At 36.6% G+C, this 16,349-nt stretch overlaps 1 protein-coding gene across 2 annotated transcripts in view; it reads right to left on the bottom strand.

Moving 5' to 3' along the window:
* The window catches only part of nphp4 (nephronophthisis 4), a 208,992-nt gene that overhangs the window by 94,913 nt on the left and 97,730 nt on the right, over positions 1-16,349 (bottom strand). For both annotated transcript variants that reach the window (XM_053625420.1, XM_053625421.1), the window contains exons 9-10: positions 2,160-2,330; positions 739-868 (exon numbers count right to left, since the gene is read on the bottom strand). In XM_053625420.1, coding sequence (XP_053481395.1) covers positions 739-868; positions 2,160-2,330 — 301 coding nt within the window. The remainder of the gene's footprint in view (positions 1-738; positions 869-2,159; positions 2,331-16,349) is intronic.

The raw sequence follows: 16,349 nt of genomic DNA, 5'->3' as shown, positions 1-16,349 counted from the left end.
CCCTGACAAATTTCCTTCTTCTAATCAGATCTAGAGGGCGAGCGAGAAATTTCAACTTCATGCTTTTTGTTCATTATTTTTTATATTTTCTTTGGTAAACTATATTTTTCTGGTGATCTTATCTTATTCTTTGGATTGTTGTCTTGTTGCATCTACACACATTAATTTTTTTTAACCTTCACTGTTCTTATTTGTAAGTAAATCTTATAATAGAGGTACATTTCTTTTTTCCCCATTCAGAAAAAAAATAATTAATTAAAAATAGAGGACACACATCTTTGCAATTTATCAATTAGACTGGCTGTTACAGTCCGTACAGGATTTCGCAGAGATTTCTTGTGATTGTTGTGGCCAGAAATGCTTGATTTTTCTGTGTTTATTTTTCCTCAAAATTGCCAATGCAACTTGCAGAGGTTTTTTTTTTGTGGAAAACTACTTGAATTGGACAAAATTGCACCTCCTTTCACAGTGATGTTTGTTGGTAAACGAGGCCTTTTAGTTGTTCGATGCACGTGAATCACAGAGGGCTTTGGTGATGACGTCACATGATGCGTCTTGGCCTAAATCTGTGCTAATTTACAAAATTTGCAAGCTCCTCCAAATATTGTGGAGTTTGCTTGATTTTGCATTCATTTATGTGGTCGCAAAAATCCCGGATTGAAGACTGATGTATTAGATACTAGACCTTTTGGCTCAAAATCTGTGAAAAATGTATTCTTAAGGGGAAAAAAAAGTTACCGTGGGATGTGGCGTGCCACTTCTTAGGTTGAGGCTTTTCCTGAGAGATTGATTTTGACGTCACAGTGGAAGTGGCGCCTTCCAAGTTGTTCGTAAACTTGAATTTGATAACGCTTCCTTCTGCATCGGTCTGGAAGAGAGCGAGGAAGCACAATGTGTCAGTTTGGTTGGAGTTTACACAAGTTTAATGTATCATTCTTAACAAACCTATCAGAGGAACCATAACCCTAAACTGCACTAAACACTCGCATGCCATTGTTTTAGTGAGCAAAACTTCATCCAATGAGGAAATATGCAGTGGATTATCTCTGTACCACGGCGTGTTAGCTGCAGCACTGGTCCAGAGCTGAGCTGCCTGGGAGGAGCTGATACGCTGATGTTACTGCAGGGCTTCGTCTAATGATGCTAATTGGCTTTAATATGACAGTAGCACAACAGGATGGAGCTAATACAATAATGAGGGTGTAATGGCGGTTAGTGTCGGCCCATAGGACTCGCGGAGATCTGTTGCACTCCTCCTGGACTGATCTGTCCGGACAGTGAAGCTTTTTCACTAGACTTCAATAATGAATACGGTAATTACATAATTACACTAGCACCATTATTATAATTGTAGCAGTATAAGATTTGAGCTTGTGTGTGTGGATGTGTGTGTGTGTGTGTGTGTGTGTGTGTGGTGTAGAGTAAAAGGAAAAAAAAAGAAGAATGCAAATGCATTCATAGATCGCAAACTTTTTTTTTTTTTTTTTTTTTAAACAAGATGGATGACAGTGTTTTCCATGATTGGATGGTATGCTTTGTTTTACTACACCTCAGGATATTCTCCCAAAAGTAGTTGGGCACATACAATGGTGCTTGAAATTTTGTGAACCCTTTAGAATTTTCTACACAAGTCTTAAAGGTAGATAAAGATAAACTCAACAAGGGGGTCACACCAGATACTAAAAGCAAAGGTTCACATACTTTTGGAACTCACAGATATGTATTAATGGATTATTTTCCTCAACAAATAAATGACAAAGTATAATATTTTTTTCTCAATTGTTTAATTGAGTTCTCTTTATCTGCTTTTAAGATTTGTGTGAAAATCTGACAATGTTTTAGGTCATATTTATGAAGATATACAGTCATTTCTAAAGGGTTCGCAAACTTTCAAGCACCACTGTCCACAATTTACACTTTTTTTTTGTTTTGTTTAATTTGTGAAATATCTAGATGGAAGCAGAATGCATTAATGAGAGGGTATAATATATATTTTTATTTTAAGCTTGGCACTGGTTTAAAATTTACACACCACCACCACCACTACCATCCAAGTTTCTGGTTTCGATCCCAAGTATAGCACTAAAACGTTTGGCTCAAATGATGTCTTTCTTGTATCAAGTGTTGTGAAATTTGTACGTTATGTGTTAAATCTTTACCTGCTGTGTGTGTGCTGTGTAAACCATAACTCCATAGGGGTTGGGTAGGGAGCCACCCTGCAGACTAACACACACACTTTCATACTGGCCATCGGGATCAGAGAAAGGACTCCATACGCCCCAGCGCACACTTTGCATAAACACCGCCCTCTGTACGGCCATGGAGGGCATCTAAAGAGAGAGAAAATGAATCATTCAAATGAATGACTAGGCGTGCTGCTGCAATGTCCAATCAAATCAGCTCTTCCCAATTCCACTCAGAAGAGATTGCGCAGTAGTGGCTCACCATAGTGACATTTTCATAATGACTAGTAATAAATATGTTTTCTGTCTCCTCGCACGCTTATGTGGGTGTTTACTGGCTCTTCATTTATATGATAACAATATATTTAGTGAGACATTTAATTAGCTTTGTCACACATTCGATTGATTCAGTCATTTATATAATATTCAGTGAGTAAAGATGTGCCATCGTTCTGAATTACATTTAGCAGCCACTTCTTATTTGTTAAGGATGTGTTTATCTGTGCCCTAGCAAAACATACATAATAAACAACAATAAAATAAAATAAAATATAAAAATAAAAAATAGCATTGGCCACATTGTATGCGCACCTTTAAACACCAAAATAAAACAGAAGTGCATATATATAAGAGAAATAGAATATTCTTATTTAGTAACACAAATTGCACTAATGGTCTACCAATGTGACAGAAGCTGTAGTGAGAAGAAATAAATATTCACTTTTGTTTTTGTTGTTTCATTTACAGTACTTCCAGTGCATATATCCACCTCAAATTTAAACATAAAATATTTTGATGTTTTATTTCTAGATTTGTATGCAAATGTACAGACTCAAAAACTTAAAAATAAGATATGTTTAAAAAAAAACTGATGAGGAAAAAGTATTCAGGCATATATATATAAGATTCATTATTAAAAATAATAATAATAATAATAATAATAATAATAATAATAATAATAATTAAGTTGGGAAGATTTCCATCAAGTATCAATCACTGTGAAGGTGAAGGAGCTGCCTAATGTTCTCAGGGACAAAATTAAGCAATGCTTGAATGGAAAAGGTATAGCGGCATAGCAAACATCCCCATCAGTAGAACTGGTTCAATAATATGCAGGTGTCCTGGAACTACAACTAATTACAACTAATTACAGGGGACAAGTGTGCCATGCTGGATTTCTAATGATAAGGAATGTAAGAGAGAGAGACCAGCAGTCACTTTAAAAGAGTGGCAGGATGGCCTGAAAGCAGCAGGAACAACAGTTACACAGAGAACAATAAGCAATGAACTGCACCGCAATCTCTAATCCTACACCTCAGGCGAAACTCCCATCTATCCATGCATTTTCTGTACATCTTATCCTACACAGGGTCGCGGGGAGCTTGAAGCCTATCCCAGGGAACTCGGGGCACAAGGCAGGGGATACTCTAGATGGAGGACCAACCCATCACAGGACACAATCGCACACCCGTTCACACACCCATTCACACAATACAGACAGACAATCTGGAAATGCCAGTCAGTCTACAACACATGCCTTTGGACTGGGGGAGGAAACCCCCAAAGCACAGGAAGAACTCTTCTATTTAAAAAAGAAGCACAGAGATGCAGATCTTAAAGCCTTTAAACAAATTAGAGGAACAATATATTCAGGTCAGATGAAACAAAAATAGAACACTTTGGCAATAATTAAGCTCACCGTGTTTGGAGAATAATTAAAAAAAAAGGTTGTGTGTATTATCCCAAGAACACTATACCTACAGTAGAGTACAGAAGTGGGAGCACCATGATCTGGGGCTGTGTAAATGGTACTGGGGTATTAGATGGATGTTTCAACAGTACAATGACCACAAACATACAGCCAAAAGAAGTCAAGAACGCCATGCACGGCCTAAGCCAGTCTTTAATTTCAATCCCATTGAAAATGCATGGAGGATTTTGAAATTGCGAGAGGGACCCGCATAACCTTGGGGCATTGAAGATAATTTGCTGAGAGGATTGGTCCAAAATTGAACCACGATACAACAAAATGCTAATTGCATCTTACCGTAGATGTCTCGAAGCTGTACTTCACACCAAAAAAACCCCCCAAAAAAACAGCTTTGCACCAAAATACTAATGTTGCGATGGTATAAATACTAATAATTTGTGGTGGTTTTCCCTATCAATTTCATTTTAAATATACCTTTTTATGCATATGAATACATACATTTAGTTCATGTTTATATGTATACAGTCCAACAACATTATGTGTGTAAATCTGTAAATATGTTTGTAAAAGGTTTAACTCTGATTGTTACAAAGTGCTGACACTGGAGACTCCTTACAAAAATGTCACATCACCATATCAATGATTCAGTGTTTAATAATTATACTTCTTTCTTTGTTAAATAACACATTTTATTATTAGTCTTAAATGATCATATTAGCATCATGCATGTCCCTGTGAATGAGTTGTTACTATAGAAACGCATCTGAATGAGCACACTAATATAAACCTGTGACTTGAATTACAGCTAACGATAGCTGACTAATGTCAGGCTAAGCATTATATCATGCAATTAAAACAAATCTCTAGGTAGCTACCTAATGTTAGGTTACTATAATGTGCAAACCAATAGCCAAGTTCGTGATCAAGCGTTAGAACTAAAAAACTATTTTCACCCAGTTGCAAATAGCCTTTGTTTAAAATAATTCAGCTAGGAGTATTTAGTTAGCAGTTGGGTGAAGCAGCCTATGTATTTTTGAAATTAGAGTGCCCTTATGCCTTCACTAAAACAGGTTGGAAGAAATGGGACATGGCTTTTAAGGCCTTGGCTTAAGTAAGAAAAATAGCGTTTCATCCTTGTGTCTGTGAGAAGAGAGAGTCCCGAGAGGTTACAATGTTAGCACAGTTTTGGGATAAAAGTAGAGCAAGTGAACACAAGAGAAAAAGCCAAAAAAAAAGGCAATATGTCGCTGTACTTATATCTGCATGAAAATAGAGCCCACATACTGAAAGGTCTAAAGTGCTGGGTTTATATACGTTAGTTTAGCATAAACTCTTCAGACAAAACACATCACTGCATAATCACTACTACCAGAAAAACTGAAAGAAACTGGGAGAGAGAAAGAATGCCTGAATGTGAACGTGCGTATGTATGTTGAGAGAAGGCAAGGCACTTGTGAGCGCGACAGATTAACAGGCCTCTCTTGACACTGTGTTGCATATAGGTGTATCCATTCATAATGAACTGCCTGAGCAGTTACAGTATATAATCATCATCAGGAGGAGAGAGATGGAGCTGAAGCACTTTCATCACAGTTACACTGGGACCAGTAACTGACAGTCACAAAATACAAATAAATAAGTGAACAATTAAACCAATAAACAGATACACCAACAAGCAAACAAACAAGCAAAAAAGAAAAAAGAAAAGAAAAATGAATAGAAAAAAAAAATGAAATCAATGAAAATAAAATAAAATAAAATAAAATAAACCACTTTAGTCTCATTCTCACCGGGGTCAATAACTGAGATTACTAAGAAAATATGAATAAATAAAAGACTAATTAAATGAAAAACAAAAAAAGAATTAAATGAACAAACAAAAATTTTTAGTAACATCAAAAAATAAATAAACAACAGATAAACAAATAAACAAATGAAAAATGTAATTGACACAAATAAATGAATGAATGAATACATTAACAATAAAATAAAAAAGCAAACAAACAAACAAATAAACAGATAGATAGATAGATAGATAGATAGATAGATAGATAGATAGATAGATAGACAGACAGATAGATAGATAGATAAACTCACTTTAATCTCTTTCTCGCTGGGGCCAGTAACTGAGTTTAGTCAGGAAACTTTATTTGCACTAGCATGCACAGGAAACAGAACAGCATGGAGAAAGAAAGAAAAAAACAACAGCTGTTCACTCTCTCCTGATTTAACAGCCATTTTATGGGATAAAACATTACGGCCAACCCTTTACAAGCTGGTCAGACTCGATACGAGGTAATCAATCAAGAACAAAAAAGAGAGAGAAAAGAAGAACAACAAAGTCGGCCCTCATTCTTCCTTCTCTCTCATGTTTTCCTCATCTACACCTCCATCTACCTTGCTCTTAATGTCACTCTATTGCTCAATCTCTCTCTCTCCTCACGTTCCCTTCTCTCTAACACATCCTCACACACTCACAGAGACGCCTCGCAGTGTGATATAAGGATGGCATTGTGATGTATCTGGTCTGAGATATATCTGTTGTGTGATAAATACTCTGCACTACAGCAAAGAGCACTAATGGTAGAGATTCATCTTCGGCACAAAGATCCATCAGGCGGCCAAAGAGAGTGCTCGGAAATAAAACATCCCGCACTGGCTTAACGTGTACGACGCCTGCCAAGACCACTGCGCATTTCACGTGCTCGCTATCTTAACTAATGTCCAACCACTAATGGCTTTCGCAGCATGTTCTACACGTCTCATGCCTAAATGTGTACACGGAGAGAGTGGCGAGACACAATATAGCACCAGAAAAGACACTGCTGTGCTCAGCCGTTCATCAATCTTTTCTCTGAAAACCAGGGCGTCTTCTGGCTGTTTGTAAAAAATACATTTGGTCACTAATACTAAGCAGCTCAAAAGTCTGATGTCTGATAATATTGACTGATAAAATTTAATTTGGTTAAAAAAAAAGTTTTACTTAAGCAGTACACTTGGAGTGTTAATATACAGTTGAGGTCATAAGTTTACATAAGTCTGCAAAATGTTAATAATAAAATATAAATTAAAAAAAAAAAAAAAACGAGGGATCATAAAAATATTATTTTGTTTTTTTCATTTAGTGCTGCCCTGAATAAGCTATTTAACATATCAGATGTTTAAATATAGTCCACAAGACACAAGCATAACTGAATTTACACAAATGAACCCACGCAAAAGTTCACATACCCTTGATTCTTAATACTGTGTATTGTTACTTGGATGATCTATGACTGTGTTTATGTTTTGTGATAGTTGTTCATGAGTTCCTTGTTTGTCCTGAGCAGTTAAACTGCTCACTGTTCTTCAGAAAAATCCTCCAGGTCCTGCACATTCTTCACTTTTCCAGCATCTTGTGCATATTTGACCCCTTTCCAATACAGCTATATGATGTGGAGATCCATTTTTTCACACTGAGGACAACTGAGGGACTCGTACACAACTATTACAAAAGGTGCACACGTTCATTGATTCTCAAGAAGGCAACACGATACATTAAGAGCCAGGGGGGTGTAAACTTTTGAACAGGATGATGGGTGTAAATTATTTACTATATAGTGTAGTTATTATTTCATCTTCTAGGAAACATGTAAATGTCATATGTAGCTTCTGAAGGGCAGTATTAAATGAAAAAAAAAAATCAGATATTTAAACAAAACAAATACAATTTACACCAATCATCCTGTTCACAATGACGTGAAATAGATTATTCAGGGCAGTACAAAGTAAAAAAAAAAATTAAGAAAACAAAATGCAATTTTTATGAGCCCTCTTATTTATTTATTTATTTATTTTTAATTATTAACATTTTGCAGATTCTGCGAGGCGTATATAAACTTATGACATCAACTGCACTTCTATACTTAACACATGCTTCCAGATCTTTCCTCATGCTGCCTATCTCCTCTATTAAACGCTAGCCAACGATAGAAGCGAAAGTATATATTCTGTTTGATCAACTTTTCGACCTTGAAAAATGAGTCATTTTCTTTGTGATCCAAATGGGTGCTTTCATTGCCGGGTGCAGACCTGCTCCTCGAGCCAATGTAGGCGACACACATTTCATTTTGGAGCTTTTCCCGCAGGAGCGTAAGCTAATGAAGATGATCAAGCTCGCACCCCTCTCTAGAGGGGCTGTGGAACGGAGGACACACTTTATACACACTAACACAAATGATTTCCAGATTTTATGGGTTAGGGCTCAGATGGCGCGAGGCAGGGACACAGGTGATAACTGCTTGGAGGGCTTGGAAGGGCTCAGGCGCATAATCTGTCGAAAATGAGATATCATAAGCACGCTGCGTTTCAGCTGAGAGCATCTTCGTGGCATGCGGACACAAATAAGGCCAAATACTTGGGTCACACTCAGACGGGTCACATTTCAAAGGATTTTGAATAATGCGTTGCAATTTCACTACCAACAATCATTAATAATAGATTTCGTAGTATGACTATTACTACAACTTATTTATTATTGTCCCAACATAACAGCTTTGATATCGTTAAAGATCAACTCTCCATCTGTGTTTATCATGATACAAAGTTCAAAATTGGGCCACAGATCATAGAGAGTCATTCGGAAAGCGTTTCTCATGAAAGACTATGTAGATACATGCTCTATGACTGCTGGTTACCCTCAAACTGAAATTTTTCAAAAGCCTTTTAGATAGCAATGGACAAATAAGGACAACACAACCTCGAATAACTTGCATATAGGTCTACACAATGGTGCGTTGTGCACATTCATACATTCAGTGGTGTTATTGTGTGCTTTTGACCGCTAGGGGTATTGTGCAGGATATTTTACAACTAGGGAAGTGCGCTGCCATTATTATTATTATTTCTTTTGCTTTGGAACTTTATTTGATAGCTTTGGTTTATAATAATAAGAAGAAGAATAAGAAGAATTTAATGATACAATTATCATCTAATTGGGTGGGGGTGGGGTGGGGTTCAAATCTCCGCCCTGCGTTTGCAGGGTTTGCATGCTCTCCCTGTGCTTTGGGGGTTTCCTCCGGGTACTCTGGTTTCCTCCCAAGTCTAAGACGTGTTGTAGGCTGATTGGTATTTTCAAACTGCCTGTAGTGTGTGAATGTGTGTGTGATTGTCCCCTGCCTTGTGCCCCGAGGTCCCTGGGATAGACTCCAGGCTCCCCCATGACCCTGTGTAGAATAAGCAGTACATAAAATCAATGGTTGGATGGATGGATTATCATCTAATGTTCCTAAGCAGCGGAACAAAAAAACATTCACACAATAATCTGGAGATCCCGAAATCGAATCCGAATGATGCCACAACTATTCCTGGCCAAGAGAGTAAGCGTAATAATAATAATAATAATAATAATAATAATAATAATAATAGCTGTTGTTGTTTTGAATATGGTTTTCTGAAGCTATCAAATGAAATTTGATTCAAACTCAGGATTCGGTAGTAAGGTACTAGGCAAACCAAGCTAGGACATATGGGAGAAGCTGAAAACAGTGCAGAACGAATGTTCCGTTGGTCAAATTTATCCATCACAGAAATATCTTTATTATGTCTCTGGTTGATTAATGTAACTTTTTTACTGACTCACAAATATCCAGTAGTGTTACTGACTGTCTGCCACAGCTACTTTTTCCTCCACAAGATTTGGGATCCAAAATCAACAAGTGATTGTTTCAAGAACTGTAGTTTTTATTTATTTACCCACAGTGTGTTTTCTTATGGCTTGATTTACAGTTCTTGGCTTCTCTTGGAATTTAGGCCAAACCCCAGAAGGATTCTTATCCACTCTATTTTTCACGCAATTGCTTTGAATTTTCAATGAAGATTAACTTGGCACACTTGACTGCATTTAGGCATGCATGTAGCAATGAAGCGTATTTTCACTGAAGACTGAGCAATTGAGTTCGGCTTGCACGCTGCCATTCAAACAAATTTACTCTCCTCAATAGCTCACCCTGGGAAAATGATAACACAATACCACACACACTTCATCATCAAATAAGATAAACCAGGTCCAACAAGATAAAGGTACTTGGCCATAATGTGGACACGTAGGAGTTCGGATTTGCTGGTGAGCTGGAGCCAGTATTTGAGTTCATATTTATACCACAGTGCTAATGAATTCTCAATTCTGATTGGTCAGAAGGTATTTCTATATTAATACAAACTTGGATGTAAGGCAAAGCACGGATAATTTACACAAGTACCTTGTATAGTGGACGCGGCACATAAATGGATTAAAAACGTGTTAGAAAATGTAAAAAACTGTTGATATGGTGAAGACATTAACTTAGCATTTATGGAAGGAGTCACCAGTGTCAGTGCTTTGTAACAATCAGATGTAAAGCTGTTTCTTTGAGTTTTCCTTCACAAAGTCTTTACGATGGAGGCTTTACTGTTTATCTAACAATTTACTTTTTTAAGTAGGCTTAAGTAGGGCTGGGGTGATAAAACAATACAGCATTGGTATTGTGACAAATTATTTCAAAGTATGTTCTCTGAAATAGTATGGTCTATGAAATAGTATTGTGATGTCTTTTTTAATTAAAATTTGTTAGATATTTTTAAAATGTATTTTTTAATAATCACAAACAAGCTGATTAGTGTTTAAGCTGTTTTAATGAATCTATAAAACGTTACAATTTCCCTTTTGAATGTTAAATATTTTCTATTTATTTTGACCAAAAAAACGCTATTTTAAAATATGAAAAATTACATTTCATTAACAAAATGTAACATTTGTTTTGTTGGTTTTGCAGGCAAACTCTTTTGTATTGCTGGAAAATTGTTAGCCAACCTATATATTTGTTTGTGATATCAAACTGTGATATCAAATTTTTGTCATAACATCCACCCCTAAGTTCGAGATCGAGAAAAACACTGGTCATAAGAAGTGATAACAGGAACTAACTTGTTTCTCAGATGTTCCAGAACATTAAACGTAATTATTAATGGATAAAATGCATGATGTGGTTGTTTAATAAATAATTCATCCATCCATCTTCCATATCACTTATCCTACACAGGGTTGTGGGGGATGAGGCGGGGAACACCTTGGGAAGGGTGTAAACCCATCGCAGGGCACAATCACACAAACACTCACACTCTAAGGACAATTTGGAAATGCCAATCAGTCTACCGAGCATGTCTCTGGAATGGAGGAAGAAACCAGAGTTCCCGGCGGAAACCCCTGAAGCATTGGGGAGAAAATGCAAACTCCATGCACACAGGGTGGAGGTGGGATTCGAAACTTCCAACCCCGGAACTGCGAGGCAAACGTGCTAACCACTAAGCCACCGTGCCTCCTTAAACAATAATAATAAAACAAAATCTGTAAACATTGTGGAATTGCTGTGGTATAAGAGGAAGAAAACACCTCAGGACATGTTGCTATGGGAATATAATCACATTGGGTTGCATAAAATCACCTCATCACTGATTATCTTCCTATAACAGCAAATTCCATCATGTTTTCTTCCTTACACATCAAAGGTAAAATGAAAGATATAGAGAATATTTCTTCATTTTAGGTGAATGTTTATTTGGTGTGACTAATGATTTACCTTGTGAACAAATGGAAACTGACTTAGACAAACTAAAGACTGAGTTGTAAAAGGATTCTTATCATTCTAATTAAAGTGCACTTATTATGTTTTTTCAAATATTACCTTTCATGTAGTGTGTTATAGAGCTGTTTGTGAATGTAAAAACATCTGCAAAGTTTCAAAAATCAAAGTGCACGACAACGGGGTTATTGACTCCCAAAAGAAGGAAGCGATTCTGAACAGCTGAAACGTGATTCCAGACTTTACTTCCTGTACTAACCTATGTAGGTTTGTAACAAAAAGCCACGCCTCTGGTTTTCATCGGCTGCTCACAAACAGACGTAACTGAAACTCGTTATGGTAGAGGGCCTTTCCTTTTCGACACACGCTGACAGCAGTAGACCAATCACAACAGACTGGGACATCTGACCAATCAGAGCAGAGTATGCTCTCTGAAAGGAGTAGTTTAGAAGGAATGCTTTAGAACAGATCATTGAAAGAGTCGTTTGTGACGTTGGAGAAAAAAGGTAATGCTGCAGTTTAAATTATGAGCACATTAAAGTGTTTTTTGACCTTGGATGCTTGCAAATTTACAGTATGAGACCTTTAAAACAAAATTAGGCACGTTTCAAAACCATCATAGGTGCTCTTTAATATCAATATGAATCAATAAATTTGTCATGATTTATAGATTCTTCCATTTTTGCTTATCTGCAGGGTATGATTGACATTTTTAAGATCAGAGCTTCATTACTGCAAATATGTTGAATTCAAATCAATTCTATTTATATACTGTAGCACTTTTAACAATGGACACTGTCACAAAGCAGCTTTGCGGATATCCGGATAAAGAGTTCCTTTTTTTTTTTTTTAACTTCCATAGACATTCATTTCAAAGCAGGGAGAATGAGCACCAGTACGGCAGCCAAGTATTTCACTTAATGGCGCAATGTACAGAATGATGTCATCACTTATGTGAAACAATCTGCTATCGAATACATACTTACAGTACTCTGCAAAAGTCTTAGGCACATGCAAAGAAATGCTGTAGAGCAAAGATGCCTTCAAAAATAATTAAATTAAATGTTTTCAATCTAAAAATACTATGAATAGCAGTAAACAGTAATAAATGAAACAAAGGCAATATTTGGAGTGACGACCCTTTGCTTTAAAAAAATAAAAGTAGCTACAGGTAGAATTAGTGCAGTTTTATAAGGAAAGGAGCTGTACGTTTTATTGAGCATCTTGTATAACCAGCCATGGCTCTTCTGGAGACTTTCACTGTTGCACTTGCTTCATATTTTTGCAGTAAAACCCAGCAGCCTTCATTATGGTTTTTTTTGTCTGAAAAGTGTCTCTTACCACTCAATATGCTGCTTTCTTTACTGACATCCAAACATTTTTCTGTAACATTTAATTCTGTGCTGTAACTCTAATGTTTGGAAATCTAAAAAGATTCTGTACTGACTTGACAATGTAGAAGTCATAAAATAAAAATCTATAACAAAGTTCGAATGCACTTAAAAAAAGAAAAGAAAAATCGGGTGCCTAAAACTTTTGCACAGAACTGTATGTCCAAAATCTTAAAAGTATTATACTTTTAACACTGTTCTAAACACATGAAAACAGAACGCAATCAGAAAGAAAGAGAACAGCTGCGTTAAGAAAATGAAAGACACTTTCCGTATAAACAGGAGGCTTGTGCTTGGGTTCGGCTTTGCAGTGCCAATGCGTGGCGACGTATACTGAATGAAGGGCTGTCATCAGCTTGACAGAAGCAAGCTATGCAGTGTTATGCTACATGCTACGCTACTTGGAGCTGCCAGCATGACTGATGGGTAAAAAAAAATAAAACAACTCACTAGAATATGAATGATCCACAAGTCCGCTGCAACATAAAAAGACTTGATAATGCTGTAAGCTTTCACAATGTACAGAATGTGAACGAGAGTGTGAAAATCATTGGCTGAATCTCATGCTATTCACAGCAAGAGGGGATAATGCAGGCTAATAGTGTGTTGTAGGGAGGACGCATTGTTGTACGCCAACCTGGAAGTTAGTATCACCCTGGTTCCCTCGACAAAAATCCAATCGGATTTTTCCCATTGGCTTTTGGATTATTGCAGAAAATAAGCTGTGTGACCAACAATGACTCTTTCACGTTTTGTTCATCAATTTAATCTTCACAAATGAACACGAGTTTTATGTATTTTGAAGCCTAAATACAATCACCAGAAGTAAAAAGCTATTGTTAGGCTATAAATGAACTACACCACGGTCGCATGCCTTCAACGTCACTACCACTAAGCTTCCGACAACTCTTTCGATTTTTATTTAACAAACAGTACAATTGGAAATTACTATAAATTGGTAAATCTATAGGTTGGAAAATTAGAGTTGGAATAGTTTGCAAGAGCACAAGTATAAACACAACGAGGCTATAGTAGATGAGTTTTCCTGTTCGCCATGATGACCTTTAATGTCCCCGAGAACCTCTTTAGTCCCATTTAGCCACTTGTTTGCAGCAGTCTTTTTCAAGACATGCAAAAGCTATAAAAAAAAGAAATCACAAGTTGGGAATTACTGATGTATTTTATGTTGTAGAATAAAACGTGAAAATATCTTGAGCTTGTGTTAACCACAGACCTTATTTCAGGCATTTAACCAAAAATCCATTCAAAAAAACTATTGACTTTGGGAACTGTTAGTGCTAAAATGCTAACTAATTTCCAGGTTTTAGGACTCATCCCAGCACTATTAAGTGTTCACTTAACCCTTCCTAGCAGTAAACTGGCATTCTATTCTGCCGGCGGAATGGAAATCCTCTTATCGGATATCGGATTTCAATCAGTATAAACAAACAAATTCGATTCAATTTTATTTGTATAACGCTTTTTACAATGGACATTGTCTCTAAGGAGCTTTACAGAAACATATAAACAGTATACAGATTTTAAATGTGCAAATTTATCCCAATTGAGCAAGCCGGTGGCGACAGTGGCAAGGAAAAGTTCCCTAAGATGTTAAGAGGAAGAAACCTAGAGAGGAACCGGACTCAGAAGGGAACCCATCCTCCTCTGGGTAACAACGATGAATTGTTTTATCGCTGCAAATCTGTTATGAGTTTAGTCAGGGCACTGTTGGGTTTCTGTGTTTAGAGTATCATGACTCCGTGTTTAGGTGCTGGTGAGCAGGGGTGAAGGGAAAGGGGAGGGATGTGAGCTCCATGCTAAGCAAACAATTCACACCTCTCCATAGTAATATTGGTACAGAGATAAAATGGACAGTCCAACTAAAGCGTTTTTGATACTAAAACAAACACTGTATACAACTGTCACAATAATAGCATCAATTTTTAAACCTAGTACGCTAGATTTAAAAATGAAAAAAAAGGTAAACACCCTGTCCAAAGTGTACCCCGCCTTGTGCCCGATGCTTCCTGGGATAGGCTCCAGGTTTCCCTGTGACCCTGAAGGAAGGATAAGAAGATGGATGGATGGATGGATGGAAAAAAGGTAAATGTACAAAAAAAAAAAAAATGAAGATTCTTTAAGCACTACACTACTACACTAGAGTGTGACAGCACAAAGAAATCCTGGAAATTCCATTTTCTGGCCACTGGTGAGTCACTGAGGTTACGACGTCATTCTGAGGATGGCGCCAACTCAAAAGTGAAAAGAAATGAAAAGTGCAGTAGGTGAGTAGTACTGTTGCATACAGTAGCAGCTGCAAAAATACAAATATGCTAAAGAGCATTGCACAACACAAACAAACAAACATGAATAAATAAAATATGTAGACACTAAATAAAGTACTAGAAGTACTAGGTAAATGAGCGCACGGTCCAAAAAAAAAAAAAAAAGATATTGCTGATTTAAGCACGGGCCGAGTAATAACACCAAGACTGTAATTCCACAAGAGAGGTGGCTTATTATTACAGGAGAGGAAATCTATCATCTGTGTGGCTGATTACAACGCCTACACAAGCAAATGCTAAAAACATTTGATTGCATCCCACAATGACATTTCAATACAGACCAACTTAACCGTCTACAACAATAAGAAAGGAAAATGCACAAAACTGCTTATTTCCATTTTTTTTCCATTTACACAAAGGATATGTTCAGTATGACAGCATAAAATCTCACAATGCATAAAGGCATTCAAGAGTGTAATAAACATTTTCGAAGAAACCGAGTGAGGCAGTAATAGAAAGGAACCTGTGCGCAGTGAGCTCGACCCGAACCTAACCTGAGCACAAACACAACCGATGTTGTTCTACAAGAGAAATGCATTGCCCGAGCGAAAATAAAACAGTGCTTTATACTGTATGTGACTCTCTGTTACAACCCTGATGAACCAGAGGCACAAGCACATGTGCAAGAAGTTAGGTCTATTAACAAAAGCAATATATATAAGGAATAAATCTATCTTAAATATTATACACATAATCAATATAATACTGCTTCTAACTGAAATAGGAATTCGAAATGACGACAAATAATCAACATGATGGACAGGAAGCATTGTTTTTGTGTGGATTTACGTGATTATCCAGAGCCACTTACATTTATCTCACGTATACAACTGACGAGTTGAGCGTTAAGGGCCTATTTCCTATTTCCAACAATAATAATGTAACCAAAGTTATATTTTTCACTGTTTTGAAAATGTGCATGAGTTTATACTAAATTAATGCATGTGTATATTTATTTGTCAAACTTGACAATTATTTGACCACATTTTCTGAAACAAAATTAATTTTTAATAAGAAGTATTTCTACATAAATAACTTGTTTAATCAAAAAAAGTGCTTTTATTTAGAATTTAGTGTCACAAATTTCCCTAATACTATTTTGTTTTTGGCCTCAATGTGCA

Source organism: Ictalurus furcatus, chromosome 5 (assembly GCF_023375685.1).
Source record: "Ictalurus furcatus strain D&B chromosome 5, Billie_1.0, whole genome shotgun sequence".
NCBI lineage: Eukaryota > Metazoa > Chordata > Actinopteri > Siluriformes > Ictaluridae > Ictalurus > Ictalurus furcatus.
The sequence above is the reverse complement of the archived record's forward strand: the minus strand, read 5'-3'. Positions and strand labels throughout refer to the sequence as shown.